We start from the raw sequence: 25368 nt of genomic DNA, 5'->3' as shown, positions 1-25368 counted from the left end.
AAAAATTGCGAACTCTTGGCCGCGTTCGAGAGAAGAATCCTCCGAAGAATTTTTGGCCCCCTACATGAGGATGGACGATTCCGTAGCCTACACAATGACGAAATCTATGAGCGATACCATGACCGTCCGGTTGTGGATAAAATCCGGCTCAATAGGTTACGGTGGGCGGGTCACTTAATCCGTATGGATGAAGATGATCCCACCCGGAAAGTCTATAAGGGCAATATCTATGGTAGGAAAAGAAGACGAGGCAGACCCTGCCTAAGATGGAGCGATGGCGTGGGCCAGGACGCCAGACAGCTTTTAGGGATATCGAATTGGTGGACCTCGGCGCAAAACCGGGATGTCTGGAGTTCCTTATTAAGGCAGGCCTAGACCGGATACCGGTTGTTGCGCCGTTGATGATGATGAAATCAAGCCCGATGTCACGATTGACCGAAGCAATATTTCGTACTATTCAAATTTCCAATGCTCTCAAAGTTCTGCCCATTAATGCAGATAGAAAGATTGCAATGACCAGTTACTCTGGGAACCTTGTTTTTGTTGATATCTGTATTCAGTCTGAATCTACTTGAACTCTTTTTTAACGCCACCAATAAAGGGAAGAAAAAATATCAGTAACAATATGCATATGTAACAATATGCAACCCTGAAATGTCTGATGTCAGTCTGAAAACAGCTATTAGTTCCTCTGGAATACCCTTTCCCCCGAGTGTATAATATTCGAAACACCGAAGAAAAGCAAGCGGAGAAGGGAACTAACCTCCGCACAATGATTCGAAGGATATTAATGAGGTCAGTACAAACGAATCTAGAGCGAAAGCCACCGATCAAAATTTCAAGGTGTTTCTTGATAAGTTCTAGGACTATTTAAGGAAGCACGTAAACATGCCGTTAGTGGTCCCACTAGAGACGATTGCCGTTCTTAAGGGTTAACGATCATCCCCTTCTTCCACTCATTGGAAAAGAACTCAGATTCCCAGCATTTGCGAATGAATGGAGGTAACCACCTCACAAGACTAGACTTCTAGTCAGGATCCTGTCAGAAACCGGCTCCCAGGTCAAGAGAGCACTAGCCGTCAGTAACAAAAAAAACTGAATTCATGTCTGATACCACAACGTTTTCCACAATACAAAAGCACCGGGAGAGAGGGAGGGGACAATCTCCAGGGTCATCTCAATTTTGCTTAAGCCAAGAGCTTCCAAAAACCGAACATAAGCGTAGCATGAGATCAGTACCTATCAGATGCGCTGTTGATGTTAAGAGCTAAGGACTATTCAGCACAGTGAGAAATTTATTGCATCCTATTTAGTTTAGCCAGCCGTGGATAAGATAGTTAATGTTAGCAGTATTCAGGAACCGTTTGGTTTTTCGGCAAAAATGATATCTCCGCAGTTATCAATGCTCCAAAGCGGGGAAAAACTTAAACATACGAGTACAGTAAGTGAAAAGGTTTTCTTCAAGCATCCTACTGTCTCTAGGACGATGCTCAAGTAATATTCACACCTAAGAAGGATGTCGAAAGCTTGATTAATATAAAGTAGACTGGTTTCCGGAGGGATCATAGTGATATGATGCGGAGAATTTAGATGTTCAATTCACCTGTTTTTTTTGATTCTGAAAAACCTTCCGATATCGTCAACAAAAAATGAATCTGGAGAGCTCTACTTACAGCGCACCATAATACTATGCCGGCGGAATCACCGAAAAATTTGAAAGTGTAAATGAAGTTCATCAAAATTACAGTCTGCCATTGATACTACATGACGTACTGCATTTAGCTGTGTCTGTAAAAGCTGGACGAGTTCAACAGAGTGACAGTTGCTCCCTTTTCTTTTCTCTATCACTGCAGTGAAGTCATCTGATCACCATTTTGTATTGTTACATGCTTCAAACTTCCATCAACACTTGCCTACGAAAGGCGGCTGACAATCTGCAATCAAAGACCACATCGGAGTACGGACTAAATACCTAAGGAGAAACCGATTAGTACGCGGAAAATTGGCTGCGGATAGAGGACTGGACCACACATTTAGAAAATGCAACTGCCCTATTGCTATTTACATCCATCATGTACTTAAGAGTACGAGTGGACCAGAAAAAATAAGTTACAGTGTACACTTTCTTACAAGTTCGGGTAAGAGTGGAGACCTTTCACCCCTTTTACGTTCACCACTCTCATAAATGACACAATTGCATATTTTTCTATGAAATATTTATTAATTTTATGGAATATGGTAAACCAATGTCACAATTTGTTCCTAAAAGACATTTATGATAATTTATACTAAATGGAATCAAAAGGATGATGTGCAATTATTACGAAAATAAATTAGAATCTTCACGAACCTTAAGTTAGCACTACTTATCACCAGGCGACAAATTGCCGTTCAAAAATATAATTTCATCTATTATATACAGTGGCAAGCGACTTCGCCTCTCAACAACACTTCTGCCTTCACTCGTGAATAACCTCTTCGCAGGAATGCAGGTTGCGGCCCCACAACAATACTTCAGCTGTAATTTATACAAATCGGGAAATAGGTTTTTATTCTGTGCACAAAACGAGAATGGACTTTGCGTTCGTTCAATCATTGGCGCTTGCAAATATTGACTCAACATCAGTTCAGCATTACTTAAAGGCGTTGTAGATGATTTCAGTTGGGCTATTTTTTGATCGAAATGAGCCCATATATCATTTGCGTCAATTGACCCAGGAGATTCTATTGATCGCGTCTTTCCTTCATTCGCCGCTAGCATAGTAGAAAGTTCGTTAATGATATCCTTTCTAACAAGCTCTGCCAGGTTTGGCGACGAGAAACAAGCAGTTTTAAATCGCGGATCTAAGAACGTGGCTTTGGACAAAATTGGATCTGATTCAAGCGCATCAAAGGTTTCAGAAATTGTTTCCAGAAGCGTTTCTTGAACTGATTTGCCGACATCAGTCAGTAGTTGCTTAGTTTTCACGGTAAGCTGCAAGCCCCGTATTATTGGTATTATCAACGATATCGTCTGGTAATTCACACTGCATAGCTCTTCTACTAAATTCTCTGCAGGTTTTAAAAGCACAATTAAATCACCAATAATATTCCATTCTGGCTTGGTAAGCAGTTCTGGAGCTTGCTTTGCAGTTGAAAGAACTTCTGAAAGAGTTTCTCTCCTATAGAAGAGGTCTTCTAGAATTGTCAAACTAAATCGCCAGCGAAAGGGATCATTCTGGTTTACACTCATCCGTAGATGCTGCATAGGTTCTTTTGCATGAGAAACTGCTTCCATCAGTGGCGGATTCTTTTCAAGGAAAGAAACAATTTGCCGGCACTTCTTCAGGAGATTGACAACTTTGTTATCTCTCAAAGCGATACCAATGCAAGTATTTAAAAAGCTTCCAATGCACAAGTGATGATGCAATTTTAGTTTATCTACAACAGCTTCCTTAATGAGGGTTCCGCCATCGGTTACAATGCATGTAACCTTGCGGTGTATCTGCCATTCGTTAAGCAACGTCGTCAGCACGTGAGCTAAATGCTCAACAGTGCAGTACTCTGGAAGTTCCTTGGTTGCAAGCACTCTGTGATGTATTTCTTCTGCATATATGAAATGACCTGTCAAAGTGAAAAACACTTCCTTGTTTGAAGTTGCCCAAATGTCGGCAGATAATGCAATATGCGCAACGTCCCCGATAATTTGCCAAAGCTGTGAATGTACTTTATCGAAAAACTTGGGCAACATCTCTGACAACAACACGCTCTCCGACGGGAGAATGTACTGAGGGTTTAACTTTTTACTATACGCCACAAATCCAGACTCTTCAACTATCCCAGGCGGCTGATAGTCCATAACAATCAAGTTTAATAAAGCTTCGTCTAAATCTTCCTTTTCTCTTGGCAGCGACGATTTCGATAAGATCAATTTATTCATTGGCTCTTTAACATCGCTGCGGCCTAAGTCAGTTGAATTTGATGGATGTGGAGATCCTGAGCTATCAGGATTCGTCCAAACTTCTCTGCCTATTGAAAACTCTGCATCAAACTGAACCGGATGCACTCGCCTCATATGTCCACGTAAATTTGATGTTCGACCGAAATATTTCAACTCCTTATTGCACAGTTCACAAGTGGCTGATATATCATTTATTCGTTTGAAGTATTCCCATACGATTGAGCGCGGTCTAGACCTGCCAGTCTCCTACCAAAAAAGGGGGGGGACATATTAATGTCATGAAAAGCTAATGAGTTTATGATTTGTATTTACAGTAATATCATTTATTACGAACAATTTTATCATAGAAAATTCTAAATATGTACAAAAATGTCCACCCCTTAGAGGAGCAAGAAAGTTAATAGAAGAAGAGAAGAAAGCACCTGTACATGACATATTCAGCAAAGAAATTTTGATACTGATAATTCTAGTATCACAAACAATGTGGAAAGAGCACAACTAACAAAATGTCCTTACGTAGGCGCATATTTATTAAGAAATACGTTCCTTGTAATTTTGGGGTCAACCACTAGTTCGATTATCGCAGGAGCGTAAAATGCAGAAAAATCCACTAACAGAAAGCCTTTCCCTTCTTTAATAGATAACCCTTCAAGGTGCCGCTTCATGAAATTCATTCTTGTCTGTAGCCCTTGAGGTAAATGTATTTCTTCTATCTACAGTAGAATTCAATCTGTGAAATAAGTTGCCGCAAGGTTGCTTAAGCCGCTAACGGGAAAGGGTGAAAACGAATATTTTGAACTTGAAAGCAGAGTCGTACTGGATAGGTCAGTATGATCATAACGTACCCCTATATATCAACAGTAAAGAAATCAATAAAAGAACCTCGGACAGAAGGATTAACTAAACGGCAACGGCTCAAGCGAAGAAACACAAACATTTTAGAATTTTACAGAACAATTATTGCATATTAATATAGTGTAAAACCTCCTTCTGCTTCTTCTTTAGCCTTGCAAAAGTGGGACTGGCTCGACTGGATATATTGCGCCATTTTGATCGGTCAAAGTCGTGATCTGGATGGAGTTAAGAAGTTCTCAAATCAACCTTTTAGAGTAACAAAATATTGGTCAGCCTTTTGGTCATCAGACCAATCTTAGCACATATGTTCTCGTCCGCACGAACTACATTCCACAATTCTTGCAATTTTTCCACGATCGGTGCAACCCCATCTCGGATGTGATCATGGCGCCACAGGTCCAACGTGACATCTTTGTCTTCATCACCGCGAGGCGCCGTTCATTTTCTTTTATAGTCAACCAGTACTCAGAGCCATAAAGAGCAAGAGGGCGAATGACACTGTAGCAAATTTTGGATTTGGGTCGTTCGTTGATCACGAAGAACGCCAGTTATGGGATGCCATTTCATTCGAAATGCGCTGATGTGTGAAGCAATTTCATGACACAATTAATCGTTGACCCGAGATATTTAAATCACTCAATTCTAGGCAAGTCGCTGCCACTAATAGTGACAGTACCTATTTCATTAACAGCAGTCGTCAAAAAACTGTGTGGTTCAGATTCATTTTAAGACCGTACTGCATGCGACGATCACTCCACTTTTAGCAAGTTGTTCGAGATTACCTTTGTTGAGAAGGCCCTAGGACAATATCATCTTCTTAGAACATCTACTAGTTGCCATAGCCCCCTATATTGGGGAAAGCGCATCAACTACACCATCGCTATCCATTCCCGGCAAGGCGCTCCAACTCCCTCCACAAATCCCTGAAAAGCTGGCTCTCCTCCATTGTTCTACGCCACGTAGTTCTAAGCTTCACTCGCCGACCATCCTGAGCTAGTGGGTTCCACTGTAGGCCATAACCCACAATGGACTTGTCGCCCTTCCTAAATGTATGAGGCATCCGCTGACATTTACGTCATTTGTCTTTCTACGTAAAGCATTCCAAATACACTCCCTGTTAACGGTATCGAAACCAAGATGCCGAGGTCCCCCAATGGAGATGGCTGCGCCCGGAAACATACAAAAAGTCTGAAAAATCTTTATGTTCGATCGTAGAGCGAGGTTGGAGGACATAGGTAAGATCCTGAAGATATCATAATGTGTTGATAATGTGTTCTATTTGAAGCCCTACGCGGGATACAAAGGATTTTTTGCGTTAGTCCATAACATGGATTCATCATTATACTCCGGAGTCAAAAAGAGCGTCGAATGGAGACGAAAGGGCGAAAGCTGGCCAAAACGTTCGAAGACACAACTGTCAGAGGCAAAGTCGTGGCCTCTGTGTTTTGGCACATTCACGGAATTTTGCTTTCTTCCGTAGGGCCAGACGATAAACAGCGACTAATATATTGAATTATTGGATCGATTGGTTGACGCAATTAAGCAGAAAAGGCCTCACATGACAAGGAAAAAACCAGGATTATTCACCGAATTACAACTCAATGAAAACGATGGGCAAATTGCGCGATTTACAATTCGAATGGCTCCCACACCCCCATATTTACCAGATCTGGCCCCATCTGACTTCTACTTCTTCGCAGATCTCAACAGGAAGCTCCGAGATAAGACATTCAGCTCCGTTGATGAAGTTAGGTAAAAGACATAGTGTTTTAGAAGAAAATCATCGAAAGTTTAGAAAAACACTGGAATGATTGTATGGCTACGGAAGGACCTCAACGAATAAAGTCCAATTTTGCAAAAAAAAGTGTCTTTATTGGTTAATCTCGGCACGTAACCACCCATGTGTTATGTACCTAGTGTATTCATATTTATGCATATTAAGCAGAGTTACGAGAAACTCCTAATAAAAACCGTCTGCCGAATGTTAATAGGGTCTTGAATGGCAAAATAAAATAGGGATAATTAATAAAATTGGGTATCAGCTGTTCAATAGTTAATTGTTTGCTATTCGCCCATTTTCTTCAACGAATGAACATTTTCATCCGAGAAAGTATCCACTAACTTAGTTTCCTGAGAACATCCACGGTGAAATAGTAAAGTTTCATTTTGCAGAAGAAATTAATGTGATGTTGTTATATGTATGCCACAGAATCAACAGAAAAATATTCATAAAATAACCTGAAAGTGATTTCAATGCGTATATGTATGAAAACGCATAATAGGTTAATGAAAGTGTAACGTAGATTGTAATACACCACAAGGATGAATCGAAGATAGAGTGGCTATTTAGAAGAACATCTGACTCCTGCAGTGCTAATTGTGTTGATGTTGATGGGAAAACTTTTAGGAGGCACCGTTACTCGCACATCTGCCGCACCTCTTCCCAATACATCGGAAGGTGTATAGGTACCATTTATTTCTTTAATGGCAAAATGGAAAATGTTTATTTTGTAATTCACATGTGTTTTACAATTCTTAGTTGTTCTTTAAGTTATGAATAAATAATGGACTCTTTTGAAACACTCTTTTAAGTCGACTTAGCAAAGTGAATGAGTCGGAATGAATCGGTTCACCGAAAAGAGTCATATTTCCCACCACTGTATACACCAAGAGGGATTTGGAGTCATTAAATACTTCAGGAGTGACGAACCAAGGGGTCCTATCTTTGGTGGGGATGAGATGCGTTAGATAATATATTCCCGAGGTGCATTTTAATTATAGAGAGCAATAAATATCCTTTTATAGCCAAAAAGCTGGATGATCCCGATAGAAAAGATTTTCTGATTTTCGTGTGAAAGAAATTTCAGTCGCACGAAATTGAAAGTATAGTTTGCAGCTAACAAATCCACTCTTATCTTATATATGGACTTCGAGTAGAGTGTTTGCGAGGCTAGCTATTATAATGTGATACTTATATACTATGATGTCGTGAGGTCCAGTAAATTCGCAAGAAAATGAGTAGGAAAACGAGTAAGATTTTGAACAAATTTTATATGGAGTTTGAGACTATTATATATTGTGACCATTGATGCTATTTCTGAGATTATATTACACAGCAAAGCCTAGGGGCCCATTGTACTCGATTCCCCCGTCAAACCGAATACCCGCTACAGTTGTAGCACATCAGCACCAAAAATCTGATGTCTGATGGCTCCATAGGCGGGACACTCATATAAAAAACGTTCCATGGATTCCGCTTCCTCCTTACAGGAGAGACAAATATCATCTTGGAGAATCCCTATTCCGAATAATGCCCAGTTAGTGAATTATGGCCAGTCAGAATACCCACAGGATAAAATGCGGTATATTTGTTTTGTTCTGATAGGAAAAGTTTGGTGTATTTAGTAGCATTAAGGGTCATCCACCTGTCATTATGGGAAGCTTCTTCCCATAATATACGTTGTATATTATCCCAAGGGAGAAGCCCACTTCTCGCTTTTATTCGAGAGGTAGACCCCTTCTCCAAATACCCAGACACATAGTTTTTTACATTGTGGCTATTCTACAGCACACTACGGATGCATAAGCAAACATCGGCCTAATGATAGCAACATATATCCACATTACTACCTAAGGACTAAATCCCCATGTCAAAGGTCCGCGTACACAACCCATAAGCTAGTTGTGGGAGCTCGTTTCATCTTTATCTCTACATGTTTGTTCCAAGGAAGCTTCTTGTCTAGAATAACTCCCAGATCTGAGTGAAATTATGCGGTGTTTCCAACGATTAATTAATTGAAATAATAAAAACTTGTTGTTTCTTTTTCGTTGGTGTGGATATTTATTCTTGCAAAAACCGATATTTCGGGAACCGCTTGTTCCCTTCATCAGTGCTAACAAGTTTCTTTTCTTTTCTTGTTTCGGTATTTGCAAGAATAAATATCCACACCAACGAAAAAGAAACAACAAGTTTCTATTATTTCAACTCCCAGATATTTCACTTCTTCGGAGAGTTGGAGGATTGTACCCCTCATCTTTGGTAGGCAAAGACCATTCAGTTTCCTCCATTTTGTAAATAATGTCATTGTGGTTTTATTTGGATTTATTGAAAGTCCATGCTTGAGGCACCAACTCTCAATCAAATCAACGGCGCGTTGTGTATTTCTACACACGTTCCGAGATCTCGACCAACAGCTAGCACAACCATGTCATCCGCATAAGCTTGAGGTAGATTTTACTGTTCCCAAAGTAGTGGTGCTCAGAGGTGGCGGTGAGGAAGACGGGGCGGCAACCCTGTCAGGCAAACCAAAACCAAGTGGCCGAGGAGAACCTCCATACTGGTGGGATCGGGAGACGCTGTACTCACTTTCGCTTGCCGGCCGTGATGCAGTAGGCGAATGCTCCAAAGGCCTAATCAGGGCGATCAGACCCAAGTCTGCACGGGGACTCATCTGAAGTAGCAATTTGGTCACGAAACCTCACCACGGGTATACTGGTACCATGAGAACCGAGATAGCCCCTGGGCTCTCATACTTCGGGTGAACTCTCGTTGTATGTGAGTGCAGCTCGGTTGTTTGCGGTTGGCCCCCTAGTGGGAGCTTCATGGGGGTTGTTGGTTATGCTCAAGCGAGAGGAGACCTTCCGGCCTCGGCGTGGTGTTGCGTTTCAACACGGGTGCCGTACTGTTTAGTTCGGTAGAGATTCAGGTAGGTCTGGCATCCACCAGTATGAATACTAAGCCATGCACTTGATATAGACTGTTACCGTTGTTGCTTGTCTCAGCGGGGCTCTGATTGTGGTCACAAAATCAATCCGTGTCTTAAGAAGACCGTGGGATTAGGTCGTCCAGGCAGGTGCTCACGTAAAACCCTCGCGTATACAACCCACTATTCGCAAAGTAGTGAATCGATCAGCATACTCGACAGAATTGACAATAGCACACCCCCTTGAGGGCAGCTTTTCGTCGCTTCCGTTGTTAGTAGAGATCAACACCCACTTTACACACAGCAATCTGTGCGTTATCATAGTGTAGATTCACTTAATTAAAGTTTCATCAACACCATGATCTCTGGCGGCATCACAGAGCCTTTGGAAGGGCGCACAGTCAAACGCCCCTTCAATGTCCACGAACACCTCCATCGCGTACTTGCCTTTCAGAGTTGCGTCCTCTCTCTTTGGCACCAAAGAGTGAAAAGCAGACGCGCAGGACTTTCCACGTTGGTAAGAATTTTGGTTTTCATTTAGTAGATGCGACCTTAGCGCCTTCTCGTGAATGTGATGCTCATCCAGTCTCTCCAGACATTTCAGCGAAAATTATATTAAGCTGATTCGCCTGAAATTCTTTAGATTTGACTATTTATCTTTCCTAGGCTTAGATATGAAGACCACCTTAACCCTATGTCAAAATAAATCCACGTAGCGCAGAGCAAGAAATCCACGAAAAAAATTTTTTAGACGTTGCTCTGGGTGCTCTATAACCTCCTTTAGCATCATTGGGTAGATGTCATTCATGCCAGATGCTTTGATGTGTTCAAAATATAGTATAGCAGCTCTCGCCTTTTCATTGGCAACAACCACTGTCACGGTGTCCCAGTTCCCCTTGAAACACCTTCGTGTTGAAAAGTTTGCAGAAACCGCCAATTCTCATCCTCCCACCTATGAGACCTATTCTCCCGGGTATAGACTTAATTTTGGAGTTCGTGAAAGCACCACCTGATTTTCTAAAAGAGCGCAACCTGGCTGACTCATCCTTATTAAGGACTCTGCACAGTCTAGAAACCTCTCATTCACCTCCCAGTTCCTTACAGTATGCTCTGAAAGAGTCTCGTTTCGAACGCTTCACCAACCTTTTATATTCACGGTGTGAGTTCCGGAAGTTCAATCAGTCTTCATTTTTATTACTTTTGCAAGCACGATTTAGAAGTCGTCTGGTTGATTTCCTGAGTCTTTGCAGCTCTCGGTTCCACCATGAAACCGTTTTACCGCATTAGCCTCGAGAAATAGGACAAGTCTATTCAAAACACTCTAAAAGTGTGCGATTCAGAGTCCCCAATTGATCTTCAGTCCCCAAAGAAATCCTTAGTCGCCTAGGGAGCTCCACTTTGCCGCCAAGAAGTTCATTGAACTTCCATCTTTGTACCTATTAATAGTTCAAGGCCACTTTATTCTGCATAGACTCCCATATCCCTTAGTTCTTACGTCGGCGGACGACACAAAGAATCATAGAGTAAGCAGAGGCAACTATGACGTTTCTCCTCTTATTATTGCGCCGATATTGTTAGTTGACCGCAACAAGGTCCTGGGAACGGAATTATCTCAGCGTGGTTGTCTCTGACAATTTTGACATCAGAACGCAGAGCCTCGGTCTCGAGGATCATTCAGCGAAGAGGATCATAGTTCCGTTCACTGATCCAATACCACAGATTTTGTTAAATATACCCCTTAACTGCAGCATAGCTAGTATGCGTGCAGAGCCTGAATTCAGCATAAACAAATAGATGCTAGTCACGGCGGAGTTCTAATTATGTCCAAAAAAACCATGGGATCATCCGTACACGGCAGATACATGAACACCCAGGTTCTTCATTTATTCAATACCAACTAACTAGCAAATCTTCAAACTTCAGCTAAAACCAAATGACCGTGAATTGTTACATCTTTCTGAAACATGCGTACACAGAATGCGTACACAGAATCACTTATCGTAATCGCTGGTGTCACAGGGTCACCGTAATACAACCAGGAACCGAAAAAAAAAACGAAGCCGTAAAGTAGAGGGATTTTTCTGTAACACAGTGGAAGTCCACTACCTTTCCGATTGATACTATTTTTAGCACTCTTAATACTAAAAACTGAAAATATCATATTTATCAGTCAATATTCTCATTATGATGACGTGGAGAATAAATTTTATTAAGTCCTGAGTCCGCATCCCCTTGATGACGGACCGGGGTCCGTGGAAGAAACCATCAGTCAAGGTTTTTTCTTTTCTTTTTGAACGCTGTTTAACCCGAAAAGAGAAGTCCGTGGATCACAAGAGAGGAAGTAAGTTGCTTCCCAAGTCGTCCGGTCCGTCACCAAGTGGATGCGGACTCAGGACTCCCAGCATCCTCAACAAAAAAAATCGCTTCGGCCTGGTGTAGGTTTGAACTTAGAACGGATTCCACTTCAATATAATTCGCACTCATGTCGTTTTTGCGATTATAGGTAAATGGAGAAATTACCACCTGCCGCCACATTTGGCCAGGGCAGAGTTGACGCAGCATCTGATGAGTTACCTCTGCCCTGGACGAAACAATCGGTTAAGACCTTTCCTTAAAATTTCATTAAATTGGGCGGAGATTGAGTTTCTTCCTTTGCGACTAAACTATCGGATTGTCCACCAAACCCTTTTATAGTCCTCGTTTAGTTCCCAAAATATAAAAGGTGCCTAACAAAGAAGTCAGCGGGGCAGAACGAATTCAAAGGGACTTTGATTGCCTCCTAAAGAGCTTCATCTCAATTGAACCAAATTGGAAACTTTTATTAGAGGAACTTTTGGGATACAAGATACTTATGACTCTTAAATTAAGTTCTACTATTTCCTACACTTTAATAAGAGCAATGTAGAAAAGGGAAAGTAGGCGAAATGCCCTATGCACTCACCTCTTCTGCAGGCGGCCTTTTAATGCTCGTCTGCATCTCAACATTTGCAGGTACATTTTTGAATGGAATAGCATCTGAATTCAGGACCGGCGAGCCCTCTATTGTGACGAAACATTCAGGTGCAAAGTGCTTCGAACATATTAAGTCGTCGTCCCGAAATACGATCTGGCCTGTCTCCATCTTTAAAGCATTTATCCACGCCATTCTTACGCCCGGGTCTGCCGGCAACCTAGAAAGATACCATCGAAATCGTAAACTATGATTTGATTTTATTCTGCACGACGCCGGCTGCACTCACCCGAACATCGTCACATCATCCCCCGACTTCATTGTGTCGCAAGAACTAACAACACATTTGTTCACCATGATAAAGGGGTGTTATTGGGAATTTTGCATAAACTCGTAGATAATTCCAGGGTCCGCTTTGAAAACAATTTGTTGACAGTGTCAAATTTGACAACAATGACAGTTCTGGTGAAAGGATCAGCTGTCGCAGAGGTGCGTCTACTCGGCAGAATAGTAACAGAACATTCCACCAGAGTAAATAGGAAGCGGACGTCGCCTATATCAAGGAACTGGAACGACCAACTGAGGAAAAGCGTTTGGTGGAGTCGGAAAACTATAATAATTAATGAATCTTTATGGTCTTTTGAGATTTTGTTCATTTTGCTAAAAATTGCAATGATTTTGCCTTGCATTGCAACTATGTGCGGGGAAGACAGCATTTTACGTGAAACATAAAATGAAAGATCACGATTTGTACTTTATGAAAAAAGGTTTTAGTTTTGATGTCGTTCTCAATTTGGGAGAAGATCAAGAAATACAGACCTAAAGACAGTACTCTACCGAGTCGGCAGGCCTGAAAGGAAGTTATACCAACAAGCCAGCAGGATTACTGATTTATTTATTTGATGAACAATAAACGGAAAATATTCCAATTACTTATTGCGTGGAAGTGCATATGGAGAATAAAAGGAATGCAAAAAATTACAGTGTCAATAACTCTATTTTCATGAGCGCTTAGGGATGATAGCAGAGGACCACGCTGCAACGGTTAGAATCCCATAACATTCAAGGCAAGAGGGAGTTGAATTAGCAGGAAAGCGCCGCGAAAGGAACCTCAAAAATATTAAGGTTGCCAATATTGCGGGATGGGTCACGGTAATGAAATTAAGAGGCTACAGAGCTGCCCATTAAGCCACTATAAAGTTTGAAAGGGACACATTCGTCAGTCAAAGATTTACGGGATTGCAGAGGTGTTAGGTTAAGGAAAGCCAGACGTTCAGGATATGTTGAGTTGGGAAGGCTCTTTTTAAAGGTTAGGAACCGAGTAAATCTCCTATGTACAGATTCAATGCATCGCAATCACAATTATGGTAAGGGAACCACGCTACCAAATTAAATTCAAGGAAGGAATGGGCATCCATGATTTGATAAGAGGAACGAAGGATAAAACCTGACATTTTGGAAGCTAAGTACATCGACATAATGAGAATTAAATCGGAGTTTCCTGCCAAAGGTCACACCTAGGTCCTTGTAAGAGGAAATCACGGCTAAGGGTTGACCATCAAGATAATAAACGAGTGTCGGGGGAGAAGTTTTTAATGAATAACCTAAAGAGTAAAATTTCTTCCCATTAAGTGGCAACTTCTTTTGAACACACCACTGAGATAATAGGTGATCAGTATGCGAACTGACAACAGAAAACAAGTTTAAATCGTCTGCATATAAAAAGCTAGGACTGGTAAACTAAAAAGGAAAATCATTCACGAAAAATGAAAACAGAAATGGACCGAAGATGGGGAAAATGGAGACAACATGCAACTATTGAAGAATACATAATTTACTCTACCATCTAAGTAAGAGCTTCACCAGGAGAGAATACTTGTCGGAAATCCATACGATCGGAGTTTGTTGGGAAGTAAGGAGTAGTCAATGGAATCGAAAACTTTGGAGAAGCCAGTATAGATTGTATAGAAGTCGTTTCTTGTATTTAATGACTTCGCAACAAAGTTGGTGAATTCCAACAAATCCACAGTGAAGCGACCGGGTTGAAACCCATGCTTCTCTTTTACAATGAGGTGGCCGAAAGGAGGGATATAGATCGATAGTTTTCCATCCGGGTATTGTCACCTTTTTTGTGTAAAGATATAATACGAGCTTCCTTCCACATGTCCGGAAAAATACTTTCAGGCAAGCTCTTGTTATAAATTATAATAAGGGGAAGGCAGATGTTCGGTTTACATTTTTTTAGGAAGAGCTTCAGAATGTCATCGGGGCCGCAACCACCACTAACGTCGATGTTTCCAAGAAAGAATTCGACAATTGAGTGATTCAGAAGAGGAATGGAGGGTATACTAGCCGAAGAGGAATCAAATGTGTAGGAAGTGAGGTAAGATGAATGGTTAGGATTAAAAAAGGAGAAGTGGGCGAAGAGCGTAAATTGCGGACGTGTGACCAGAAGAGTTCGATTACCCGGCGCCCGATAGAGCCTTCGATTCTATTTAAATATGGGGAATGTGCATTTTTTATCAGAATTTTCGCAGACGAACTTAGAGTTACAAACTTTTCCATGTCTTCAGCATTATCGGAAAGTTTTAACCTCATACGAGCTTTGTGTTTCTCACCAAGAGTATTATAGACTTCTACAGTGAACCAGTCAACTGCTTTAAGAAGATCATTCAGTACTCGGAAATCAACGTTGTGAGAGTTGAATTTGGCCGCCTCGCGAGGCAGCAGTATGAAATCAACTTCCAGAGTCGGATGGTGAGTATCAATTTTAAGGTAACTCAAAATAGCTAGGAAATAACATGAACCGATTGTTAGGAATGTTGGTCAATATCAAATCGAGAATGCGGTTATTGTGATTAACATTGGATTAGGAAGCGGAAAAATGATTCATGAACGCGATCAAAGCTAAGTGTAAAGCGGTCAAATTATTAGGGTGGATGAAAACCCCGGGGAATCTGGCCATTCAATAGAAGGAAAGTTGGAGTTCCCGCAGAGGATGATAGATACATGATATTATAAACGGAGTACTTTTTGGAGGAGAAATTAGGGCAATGAGCGACTCGTAAGGACGAACACTTAAGGACATGATGGGGGTAATAGAAAGATGTTGCCTAACGGCAGTTAAAATATCCCCCGTGAGTTTGCCTGACAATTGCAAATCTCGATCGCAAGGAAGGACAGAGTATCTATCGAGGAGCTCTCAATTGTGTACACTAGAATTGAGCCAAGTTTCAGATATACAGAAGATATCATGTTGATATAGTATAGGCAAATAGACATTAACTGTGACGACGATTGCACTGATTTTTCTGGAAATTTACAGGGTGAGTTTGTCGCTGAAAGTTCGCCGGGAGACCACAACAACAGATGATTCAATCCCTTCATGTCATTTGGGTAGGTCATTTTGAATGACGCTATGATTCCGCCAGAATTTTGTCCCTCGTTAACTCAGTACTAGCAAACGGTGCCGGTAAGTATTTTACTTTATATTTAGCATAGTTCAGGATGTCATTTGAGAAGGTGTCTCGAGACAAACAATTGTTTAGGAGGCTCAATGATACGTAAAGATGAATCAGATGTGGACGTGGGGGTAGGATAATCTGTTGTTAACTTATCCTTTGGAGACTGCTGCACCGGTCGTTCAAGTTGAAACGTGATGTAAGTAAGGAGCTGTTGAAGAATCGCTGTTGAATGTCACTAGCATATTTGGATATTTTTGGATGAAGCTATATACACCTTGATGCTCACCCTGCGACACAAAGAGGGAACGATGTGTTAAGTACTTTGATAAACTGATCAGCAACCAGAATATCGGAGATTTGGAGGTGCCGCCAAATGAAGACGAAGGGCAAACGGTTTCACTAGCAAGCACGGAAAAAGCGGTCCGGGACTTAAAAATCCGCGGCCGAATAAATTACAGCCAAACTAGTTAAATATGAACGTGACCAACTACAAAAAAAGGTTCAATAACTTATGCTCAAGTTTTGTGTAAAATACGTCATCGGTTTCTGGTTCACGGACTCCTCTATTCTAGGCTAGATTCGAAATTTACAGAAATAGACGATATGCGCTTTCGTTCAAGGCAGAGCAACTCATCAGACGTTGCTTCACCTCTGACTTGGGAACATCGTGACTGAAGTGGTTACTAGGTGTTAACCTAATAATTGCCAACAAGACATTACTTCTCCCATTCATAAAAAAAGGATATCCCGCAGTGTGGCAATTATAAAGGTATCACGTTGCTGAATACCACCTATAAGATATTCTCTGCCATCCTACTACCGCGTAGCGTTATGTACCCAGCATATCACGGGCCCATATAAAGAGCATTCATTCCAGCAATTCGGCGATAGATCAGATTTTCTCATTATGACAAGTGTTGGATGCACCATTTCTTCGTCGATTGAAAACCCGGCTATGATAACATAGGCTTTGACAGAGTAAAATGGCGCAACCGATCAAGACGAGTCGACTCCGCTTCGGGACGAGACAAAGAAGAATATCATCTTCTTCAAGTTCACCCAACTACTAGTCTGCGCTGATTATATCAATATCAATGTTTTTCCCGTGATTCCCAAGATGTACTAACTGCCTTTATCCAGATCGAGTAGGGGGTAATCGACGCGAGATTTTGGGCCGCAAATAATGAAGACAAAATAAAATGCATGGTGGTTACCTCAGCAACGGAAACGAGAAAACCAACATCACATACAACTGGTTAACTGAAAACAATAAAGATAAGAAACTACAACTTCGTGACCATTGATAGTTTATCCTACCTAGGGTAGAAAATCAAAACTGATAACAGGTACGACTAAAAACAAGACAGGACTCATATCTAGAAATATCCTAAAGATCTACTAATCTTCACAGAATTCCGAGGTTTACACTTCATTTTTAGTGCTTCCGTGACTCTGCCTAATAGTCACAGATCGAATACAAAGTAAAGGAAATACCTGCAGACACGAAAGTACGTTACCCTTTAAATCAACACTGAGGTATCAAATTCTGATGTTAATTTCTCCAAGCAGGAAAACGTTAGAACTGGTCAAAAATACATGTACAGGAATCACAAAAAAATGGGGTATAGTCCTGCAAAGGAGAGAAAGATTTTCTGGAATTTCCGTCAAAATCAAAACTTCCTCCGCAATTGAAGCTGTCCAGTTGTTTCCTTTCATTACACGCAAGGACGGAGTGTAAAAGTCAAAGAAACAAACACTTTCGAAAGACGTGAGCTAGACCCAGCACGTGGAGGAATGTTACTAAAAACGATGTAGCCATGCCCTTACGGTACCATCACTTCATGTGTTCCTTATCTTTCAACATATTTGAAGAGTACTGAAATATTCTACTGAATAAATTCCCAAAGCTCCACTATTTTACCACCAAAGGCTCTTTTTCATCCTACGTGCAATTAACTACTGCTCTTCGATTCACATGACTTTTTTAGTGACTGGCACTGACTCGGCAGACAGAGAATGCTATGTTTGGTGAATACAACTCTTCAACAACTTCAACTTTTCGACTTTCTCCACACTTTCGTCCTTTTGTAAAATACCTAAAGCGGCATCTCGGAAGGCCGATCAGTAGACGACAAGCAAATCCACATATTCCATCCTCCACTGAATATATTAACTCTCTAAGTTCAGAAACAGAATGTGCTCTATTTGGCAATGCTTTCAACCGATTCCGAGAAATTTTCTACAACGAGTACTAACTTAGAATTTCTTTAGAGCACTTTGTGGAGAGGCTACGTGAAATTTCTTTAGGGGACATGGACGTGACTACAGGTGTGGAAATGTCTAGAGATATCGGACGGAAGGCAATGGAATCTTCGGCGGAAGAAGAAATCAAACTGGTAACCCCGTTAAGACCCATACTAGATGCAGTGGAATTTTTAATAATAATAATCGTTGACGCAACAATCCAATTGGATCAAAACCTTGAAGTGTATCAGAGCACTTGATTCAAGACTGTAACGGTACAGGATGCAGGTACCCTATAGGAGGCAATGTGGTCAGCATTGCGCTCGCCCGAGGTTATTACCCTGAATTGACTTAGGTACTCATTTACAGCTGAGTCGACTGGTATCCGACGTCAAATCACGATACAAATCCCACTGCGCTTAGTGAGATTTGAACCGGGACTTTCCGTACGTGCTTTAACCACTCAGCTATCCGGTCACCAAGTCAGAATTCCTTTCATCAATGGGAAAGGAGATGAGGAGGGGAGTTGTTAGTTCATTGAACCCCTTGCAATCCGATCCCAGCACCGATCGACCTCAATCTTCTTCACAACAAGAAAAGCTCGAACACGCAACATCCTACCTACTTAAAAGTTGGATAAGGAAATAAACAATCTCACCTTGCTTTTAATTCAACCACTGATCCAAATTGCCGATGACTAATTTTGCGAAGAGAAGTGCCATTCAGTTCGTATGCGTTGCCATTTTTCACGACCAAGCGCCTCTCTAAAGCTTTCTCCCTTGAGCCTGTAGATGGCTTTACTTTCCATAACAAGGGGGGGGGGCGAGGATCGCTCCCATGATCATCATCGCTGCTAGTTCTGAGACAGTGTTATATGCATAGCCACTCTTTGCAGGTGACTCCCCGTTTCTGCATTTGCGCAAAGTGCTTACGGTACACTTCACTGCCAAGGGCATTCAGCCAGTACCCCTGCGCCGTAGAGCAAAACGGACTGCTTTGACCCCATGAGAAGACGGCTCGTGGTAGATGTAGGGCCCTCAATATTCGCCATTAGCTCACTTAAGGCCTAGACTCCAGCTGCAATCTTGTTCCTGTTGCTTTGATTAGCTCGTAAAAGCTTATTTCCGAGTCGACCGTTAAACCAAGGTATTTAACCGGTGACTCTTTGGTTAACTCGCCAATCGATTTGGGACGCAGGCTCGGGATTCTTTTTCCGGTCAAGATGACTATTTCAGTTCCAGAGGAAGGCTGAAACGATGAGCAGTCATTCGTCCGCTTACCCATTTTATCAATAAGCCAAGTCTGCTTTGCGTCTGTTCAACAGTGCGCCCGGCAACAAGTACTGCAGCGTCATCCGCAGACCGACCAGACGTAACTCTTCTGGCATGTCGAATCCTAGATGACTATGGTAGGAATCGCTCTAGAGGCCCCCGACGTGACTTCCATCCTCTTGTGGCCCTCTAGTGTCTCATAGAATGCAGATGGTCTCTTAGATAATCCCTCAACATCCTCAAAAGATAGCCCGGCACGTGGAACACATTTTTTAGCATATCTATGCACTTTACGGCAATCACTCAATCCGTGGAAATTGGCGGCTGCGCCTCCAGTTCGATAAAACGCATCCACAACCTCCATAACGGAGTCTACTGGGAATCTCCTTGCTCTGAACCCAAACTGTCTTGGGGATGAGTCCCCGGCAGCAAGCATCGCTTAAGCGAGCTACTACTGATGAGCTTTTCGAGCGGTCGGTAAATAGACAGTAGCTCAAGGTCCCTTTTCCCTTTCCTGATCAGTGCGAGTTCCGCCACCTTCCAGCGACAAGGTATAATGCCCTTCTTCAGGCAAACGTTGAAAGTGCCAAGCAGCAGCCTGGCTGTTGGTGGAATACTAGTTTATATATTTCTGCCGGGATACCATTAGCACCTGGGGTCTTTTCATTTTTGGTAGTGAGCTCCTCAAGCTCTTTCATAGTGGAAATCATCATCATCATCAACGGCGCAACAACCGGTATCCGGTCTAGGCCTGCTTTAATAAGCAACTCCAGACATCCCGGTTTCGCGCCGAATTCGATATCCCTAAAAGCTGTCTGGCGTCCTGGCCCACGCCATCGCTCCATCTTAGGCAGGGTCTGCCTCATCTTCTTTTTCTATCATAGATATTGCCCTTATAGACTTTCCGGGTGGGATCATCCTCATCCATACGGATTAAGTGACCCGCGCACCGTAACCTATTGAGCTGGATTTTATCCACAACCGGACGGTCATGGTATCGCTCATAGGTTTCGTCATTGTGTAGGCTACGGAATCGTCCATCCTCATGTAGGGGGCCAAAAATTCTTCGGAGGATTCTTCTCTCGAACGAGGCCAAGAGTTCGCAATTTTTCTTGCTAAGAACCCAAGTTTCTGAGGAATACATGAGGACTGGCAAGATCATAGTCTTGTACAGTAGGAGCTGTATGGTGAGACGTTTCGAGCGGAACAGTCTTTGTAAGCTGAAATAGGCTCTGTTGGCTGACAAAAACCGTGCGCGGATTTCATCATCGTAGTTGTTATCGGTTGTGATTTTCGACCCTAGATAGGAGAAATTGTCAACGGTCTCAAAGTTGTATTCTCCTATCCTTATTCTTCTTCGTGTTTGTGTTTGACCAGTACGGTTTGATGTTGTTTGTTGATTCGTCTTCGGTGCTGACGTTGCCACCATATATTTTGTCTTGCTTTCATGGATGTGCAGCCCAAGATCTCGCGCCGCTTGCTCGATCTGGATGAAGGCAGTTTGTACGTCTCGGGTGGTTCTTCCCATGATGTCGATATCGTCAGCATAGGCCAGTAGTTGGGTGGACTTGAAGAGGATCGTACCTCTTGCATTTACCTCGGCATCACGGATCACTTTCTCGAGGGCCAAGTTAAAGAGGACGCATGATAGCGCATCCCCTTGTTGTAGACCGTTGTTGATGTCGAATGGTCTTGAGAGTGATCCTGCTGCTTTTATCTGGCCTCGCACATTGGTCAGGGTCAGCCTAGTCAGTCTTATTAATTTCGTCGGGATACCGAATTCTCCCATGGCCGTGTACAGTTTTACCCTGGCTATGCTATCATAGGCGGCTTTAAAGTCGATGAACAGATGGTGCAACTGTTGTCCATATTCCAACAGTTTTTCCATCGCTTGCCGCAAAGAAAAAATCTGAACTGTTGCTGATTTGCCTGGAGTGAAGCCTCTTTGGTATGGGCCAATGATGTTCTGGGCGTATGGGGCTATCCGCCCTAGCAAGATAGTGGAGAATATCTTATAGATGGTACTCAGCAACGTGATACCTCTATAATTGCTGCTGCTGTGTGATATCTCCCTTTTTATGTATGAGACAGATTATGCCTCGCTGCCAATCGTGAGGCATTGATTCGCTGTCCCATACCTTGAGCACAAGTTGATGAACCACTTGGTGTAACTGGTCGCCTCCATATTTAACCAATTCGGCTGTAATTCCATCGGCTCCTGGCGACTTATGATGTTTTAGCCGATGAATTGCACGGACTGTTTCTACTAAACTTGGTGGTGGCAGTATTTGTCCGTCGTCTTCAGTTGGCGGGACCTCCAACTCGCCGATGTTCTGATTGTTCAGTAGCTCATCAAAGTACTCAACCCATCGCTCTAATATCCCCATTCTGTCGGAAATCAGATTTCCCGCTTTGTCTTGGCATGATGAGCATCGAGGTGTATACGGCTTCATCCTGCTGACTTGTTGGTAAAACTTCCGCGCCTGGTGCGGTGGAAATCGTCAGTACTAAGTATGCAGGGTCCATATGGTCAGTACTAAGTATGCAGGGTTTCCGCAGGGATTCAATTTTCCGGGTGGCAAGTTTACAACCAAATCCCCACGGATCCCCATTTACCTCATTGACTAGATCCTTCCAGCAGCTAGCTTTGCTGCTGCTCCTTTTAGCGGATTCGTACTCTGCCATTGTAGTGCCGTGCCGCCATGTAAACATTGTGCCAAACCACGGAGCTTATGACACTCCTTTTCCGCCTGCGGCAGTTTTCAGGGCCCCTTCGCGCCATGAAAGCTTCACAGATCGTCGTTATCAGGTTCATCACTGAATTTACGGCAAAATTTATGGCAAAATAAAATAGTGTCAACGACTTAGAACGCGATGTATTGATGCTCATTTCCCGAAGAAGTCTCCCAGATTTCGTCACTTGCCCACTGACTGCACCAGTAATTCCGACGTAATGGTTACATCGGGAATGCTTCCTTTGCGGCCCGGGTGCCGGAACGTTGGCGTGGACCCGGTGTTTAAAACTATGAACCCAGTTCTCGCCGATATTTCCAGTATCCGTTTTCCTTTGGACTCTAGATAAGGCATGCATCATTCACGGGCCTTAGAATTGAAGCTACTTCCTGCCAGGATTCGCCCCTCCATGTCCAAAGCGGTGTCCTAAAGAGCATCAAGCCTGAGTCAAAAGTCCGTATTCGCACAACGCATTCTTGTTAGTTGGGTTCGGGCCTTATTCAACGAGGAATTGCCGCCCTTCGCTTTCCGTATTTGCCATTGCCTGTTAACGCGGATTTCACTGATAATATCCGCAAATTTCTTTCCTTCCGTCAGTTTAATGAGCAGCGTCGACGACGTTGTCCTTTTTCGTTTGCTCGTCTTTTCCGTTGGTGATTTACCATTCGTAAACACCTGTCTCTGATGACGCAGCGTGTTGTTTACTTTTAGACTTCCTTGCCTTCTTTTTCCTGGGCTCTGAAGACTACTCGAATAAAGTCTCCTTCAGATATGTCTTCCTCTTTCCACTTGCTCCTGAGTTATCTTTGCAGTGGGTTCAGTTTCATCAGCGAAAGGCGCGGCTGTTTCTGCTTTTCGTGCACTTCCGCTGTGACCCTTGCTCGCCTGTATAAGAAAATGTGGTCCACGAGTTCTTTTAGCTCCATCAGCCCGTTTGCGCGCTGACGCTGTTCTGGAGGAACGTTCCTAACTGCATGCACTCGGGTTGTATCCGAATCCACCTGCCCAGGTCTACCGATTTCCTCAGGGCTATTTTTCCGGAACAGGAACGCTGCGGGGTAATGCTGTTGCCATTTCCGTATCGGTAATGGTATCACTTTGCAAGACTTCCTCTTTATTTGATCGTGTCTGTGTCTTTGATCCAGAAAATCGGCCAAATATTTTCTGAATGTTTTTGTCTTGGAAATTTTGCTAGTGCATCGCAAGGAAGGGAGCGGGTCGCAAAAATCAAGGACGGGTTTACCCTTGGAGACAGAGACTACTCCAGTTCTCGAAGGCCTGACCTACACGGAAGCATCAGCGCTCGGTTTGGGGCAACGCGCTCTACTAATTCCGATTCAATGAACAATACCCGACTAGGGTATCGAGCCGGCTGCTTCCTGGTACACGCCACAATAACCACTTTGGAAGAGCTCGGCTCACATCACCCCATCGACGTCGGCAGAGAGGCGTCACTCCTCGCTAAAAATCGAAGACGATCCCTGAGGATAACAACCTGCAACGACCTTCGGCTATTGTATTAGGATACGAGTTGGCTTTTGAAATGTGCATACGCTTTTCGACAACGATATCGAGGGCCCCCAGAATGCTCGTTTTCTCCAGCTTGAGCCTGTGTAACAGCGTCACAAGCTGGACATTCTGGGATAAGTGTGATTCGATTCGAGTGGGAAGCCGGGGAGCACTTGTCTTCCTTTTGTGGTACTTTACTATTGGACTCAGGAAAACGTGGCGTGGGAGGTGAAACGCATTTCAGCAAACCTTGAACGATGGCGTGTAGACGTCCAGTTGTTTTCTTTTTCTTTCACTACGTGACTTGTATCTCGTAGAAGTGCATGAACGTTTTGTTTTCATTGTATTGTCTCACACGTGTTTAGATGGACGTTCTCTAGTCCACTTTCGTCATATTTTCGTTTCGCAGATATCATTAGCTGAAATTCTTATTTAAAGTGAGGGAGGAGGCTCTGAGACCCCCATATTATCTCCAAATGATAACGCCTTCCTCCCTCTCCCTTTCAGAAGTTTTTATTGACGCTTTTCAAGAAGACAAACGCAATGTGATTCTTAGCATTCGATAAGGAACACAATGAAACCGCTGGACCAAAACACTATTATTTTCAGGCGATGAGGAAGATACACTTGCAGTAATTTCCACTTCCCTCTAGATACTTCCTGGGTGTTCTTAACAGAATCCGCTACATCATATCAAGGAGAACCTGCACATTTAATTTAAAGTCGGCTAATCCGGAAAGTCCTTCATTAGTTTAAGATCTTTATTTCTCCAATATTTCGATTACACTTAACTTCCTGAACTCGAAAAAAACTACACGGAATTGTTCGTGGCCTCCTAGTGTTCGTAGCCGCTTGGCAATGGGTTTGTGTGTGGGTTGTGGAAAAGGCTCTTGTTTCCTTCTCCCCAGGGGAAACGCTTGTTGCGGATGCGGAGGTGGTCGTATGGCTTGAACTCTGCGCGAGGGTGTCCGTGCTCCTCTTGGTGCTTCAAGTAAGCGTTCAACATGCACAAACCGACGGCCGGGAGGGCGACCAAGAAGCTAAGACGCTTCCATACTTTGTAGCCACCTGAAAGGAGAAATATCGAATTAACGCAAGGAAAGAGTTTATCGCGAAGTCTTAATGACGAAGTTATGTAACCCTAACCTAGAAGGGAGTGACAAAACCCAATAAGATAATTAAACACGAACCTGAGTGATCGCCAGCAACGGCAGAGGGTCCTTGGGCGCCACGGGCGACGGAAGTTTGTAAGTTGCGGCGAATAGCGTACGAGACTACCGATGCCATCTTGGGTTCTTCTTGTTGCGATGAATGTCGGCTGACGAAAATTATGTATCACTTTGACAGCGATCAATGAATGTTCAATCTGACTGTAGCCCTCTCGCGGGAAATGCGAAGTCGCATTTCGAGTGACAGCAGCCATGTTTATTTGAATTGGAAAAACACACAACACGGAAGTCGTTATGCGCTTAAAACTGACAGAAAAATAAATTAAATCAAATTGGAGAAACGCTGCCTTTTCGAATATATATATTTATATTTATGCTTCCCTTTCGTGCTAGACAACTCATAGTTAGTTCTATTGATGGAATTAGATCCTTCTCCGGAATGTTTTTGTAAGCATTTCCGTTTACTGATCCTATTATTCAACATCATCAGCCTCCCCTTCTATAAATTCTTCTATCGTAATTTTTGGAAA

At 42.8% G+C, this 25368-nt stretch overlaps 2 protein-coding genes across 2 annotated transcripts; both read right to left on the bottom strand.

Annotated features, from left to right (window-relative positions):
* Window positions 1-2199: 2199 nt before the first annotated feature.
* LOC119657653 (E3 SUMO-protein ligase ZBED1) lies at window positions 2200-12914 on the bottom strand. Its single transcript, XM_038064675.1, has 3 exons — window positions 12738-12914; window positions 12440-12668; window positions 2200-4186 (listed from the first exon to the last, which is right to left on the bottom strand). The coding sequence occupies exons 1-3, from the start codon at window positions 12803-12805 to the stop codon at window positions 2363-2365; spliced, it is 2121 nt and encodes a 706-aa protein (XP_037920603.1). The 5' UTR covers window positions 12806-12914; the 3' UTR covers window positions 2200-2362.
* An 11502-nt stretch (window positions 12915-24416) lies between these two features.
* LOC119657144 (cytochrome c oxidase subunit 6A, mitochondrial) lies at window positions 24417-25038 on the bottom strand. Its single transcript, XM_038063921.1, has 2 exons — window positions 24860-25038; window positions 24417-24737 (listed from the first exon to the last, which is right to left on the bottom strand). The coding sequence occupies exons 1-2, from the start codon at window positions 24954-24956 to the stop codon at window positions 24505-24507; spliced, it is 330 nt and encodes a 109-aa protein (XP_037919849.1). The 5' UTR covers window positions 24957-25038; the 3' UTR covers window positions 24417-24504.
* Between the last annotated feature and the right edge of the window lie 330 nt (window positions 25039-25368).

This window comes from Hermetia illucens, chromosome 5 (genome assembly GCF_905115235.1).
Source record: "Hermetia illucens chromosome 5, iHerIll2.2.curated.20191125, whole genome shotgun sequence".
In the NCBI taxonomy this organism is placed as follows: Eukaryota; Metazoa; Arthropoda; class Insecta; order Diptera; family Stratiomyidae; genus Hermetia; species Hermetia illucens.
Note: the sequence above shows the minus strand (reverse complement) of the source record. Positions and strands in the feature narration are given on the sequence as shown.

Excerpts from the sequence above, each read along its gene's own strand:
- LOC119657653 (XM_038064675.1), bottom strand. The coding sequence starts at position 12,805 with ATGGTGAACAAATGTGTTGTTAGTTCTTGCGACACAATGAAGTCGGGG. Across the intron at positions 12,669-12,737 it reads GATGATGTGACGATGTTCGG|GTTGCCGGCAGACCCGGGCG; the intron begins GTGAGTGCAGCC and ends GTATCTTTCTAG. Across the intron at positions 4,187-12,439 it reads AAAGGCCGCCTGCAGAAGAG|GAGACTGGCAGGTCTAGACC; the intron begins GTGAGTGCATAG and ends CTTTTTTGGTAG.
- LOC119657144 (XM_038063921.1), bottom strand. The coding sequence starts at position 24,956 with ATGGCATCGGTAGTCTCGTACGCTATTCGCCGCAACTTACAAACTTCC. Across the intron at positions 24,738-24,859 it reads CGTTGCTGGCGATCACTCAG|GTGGCTACAAAGTATGGAAG; the intron begins GTTCGTGTTTAA and ends TTCTCCTTTCAG.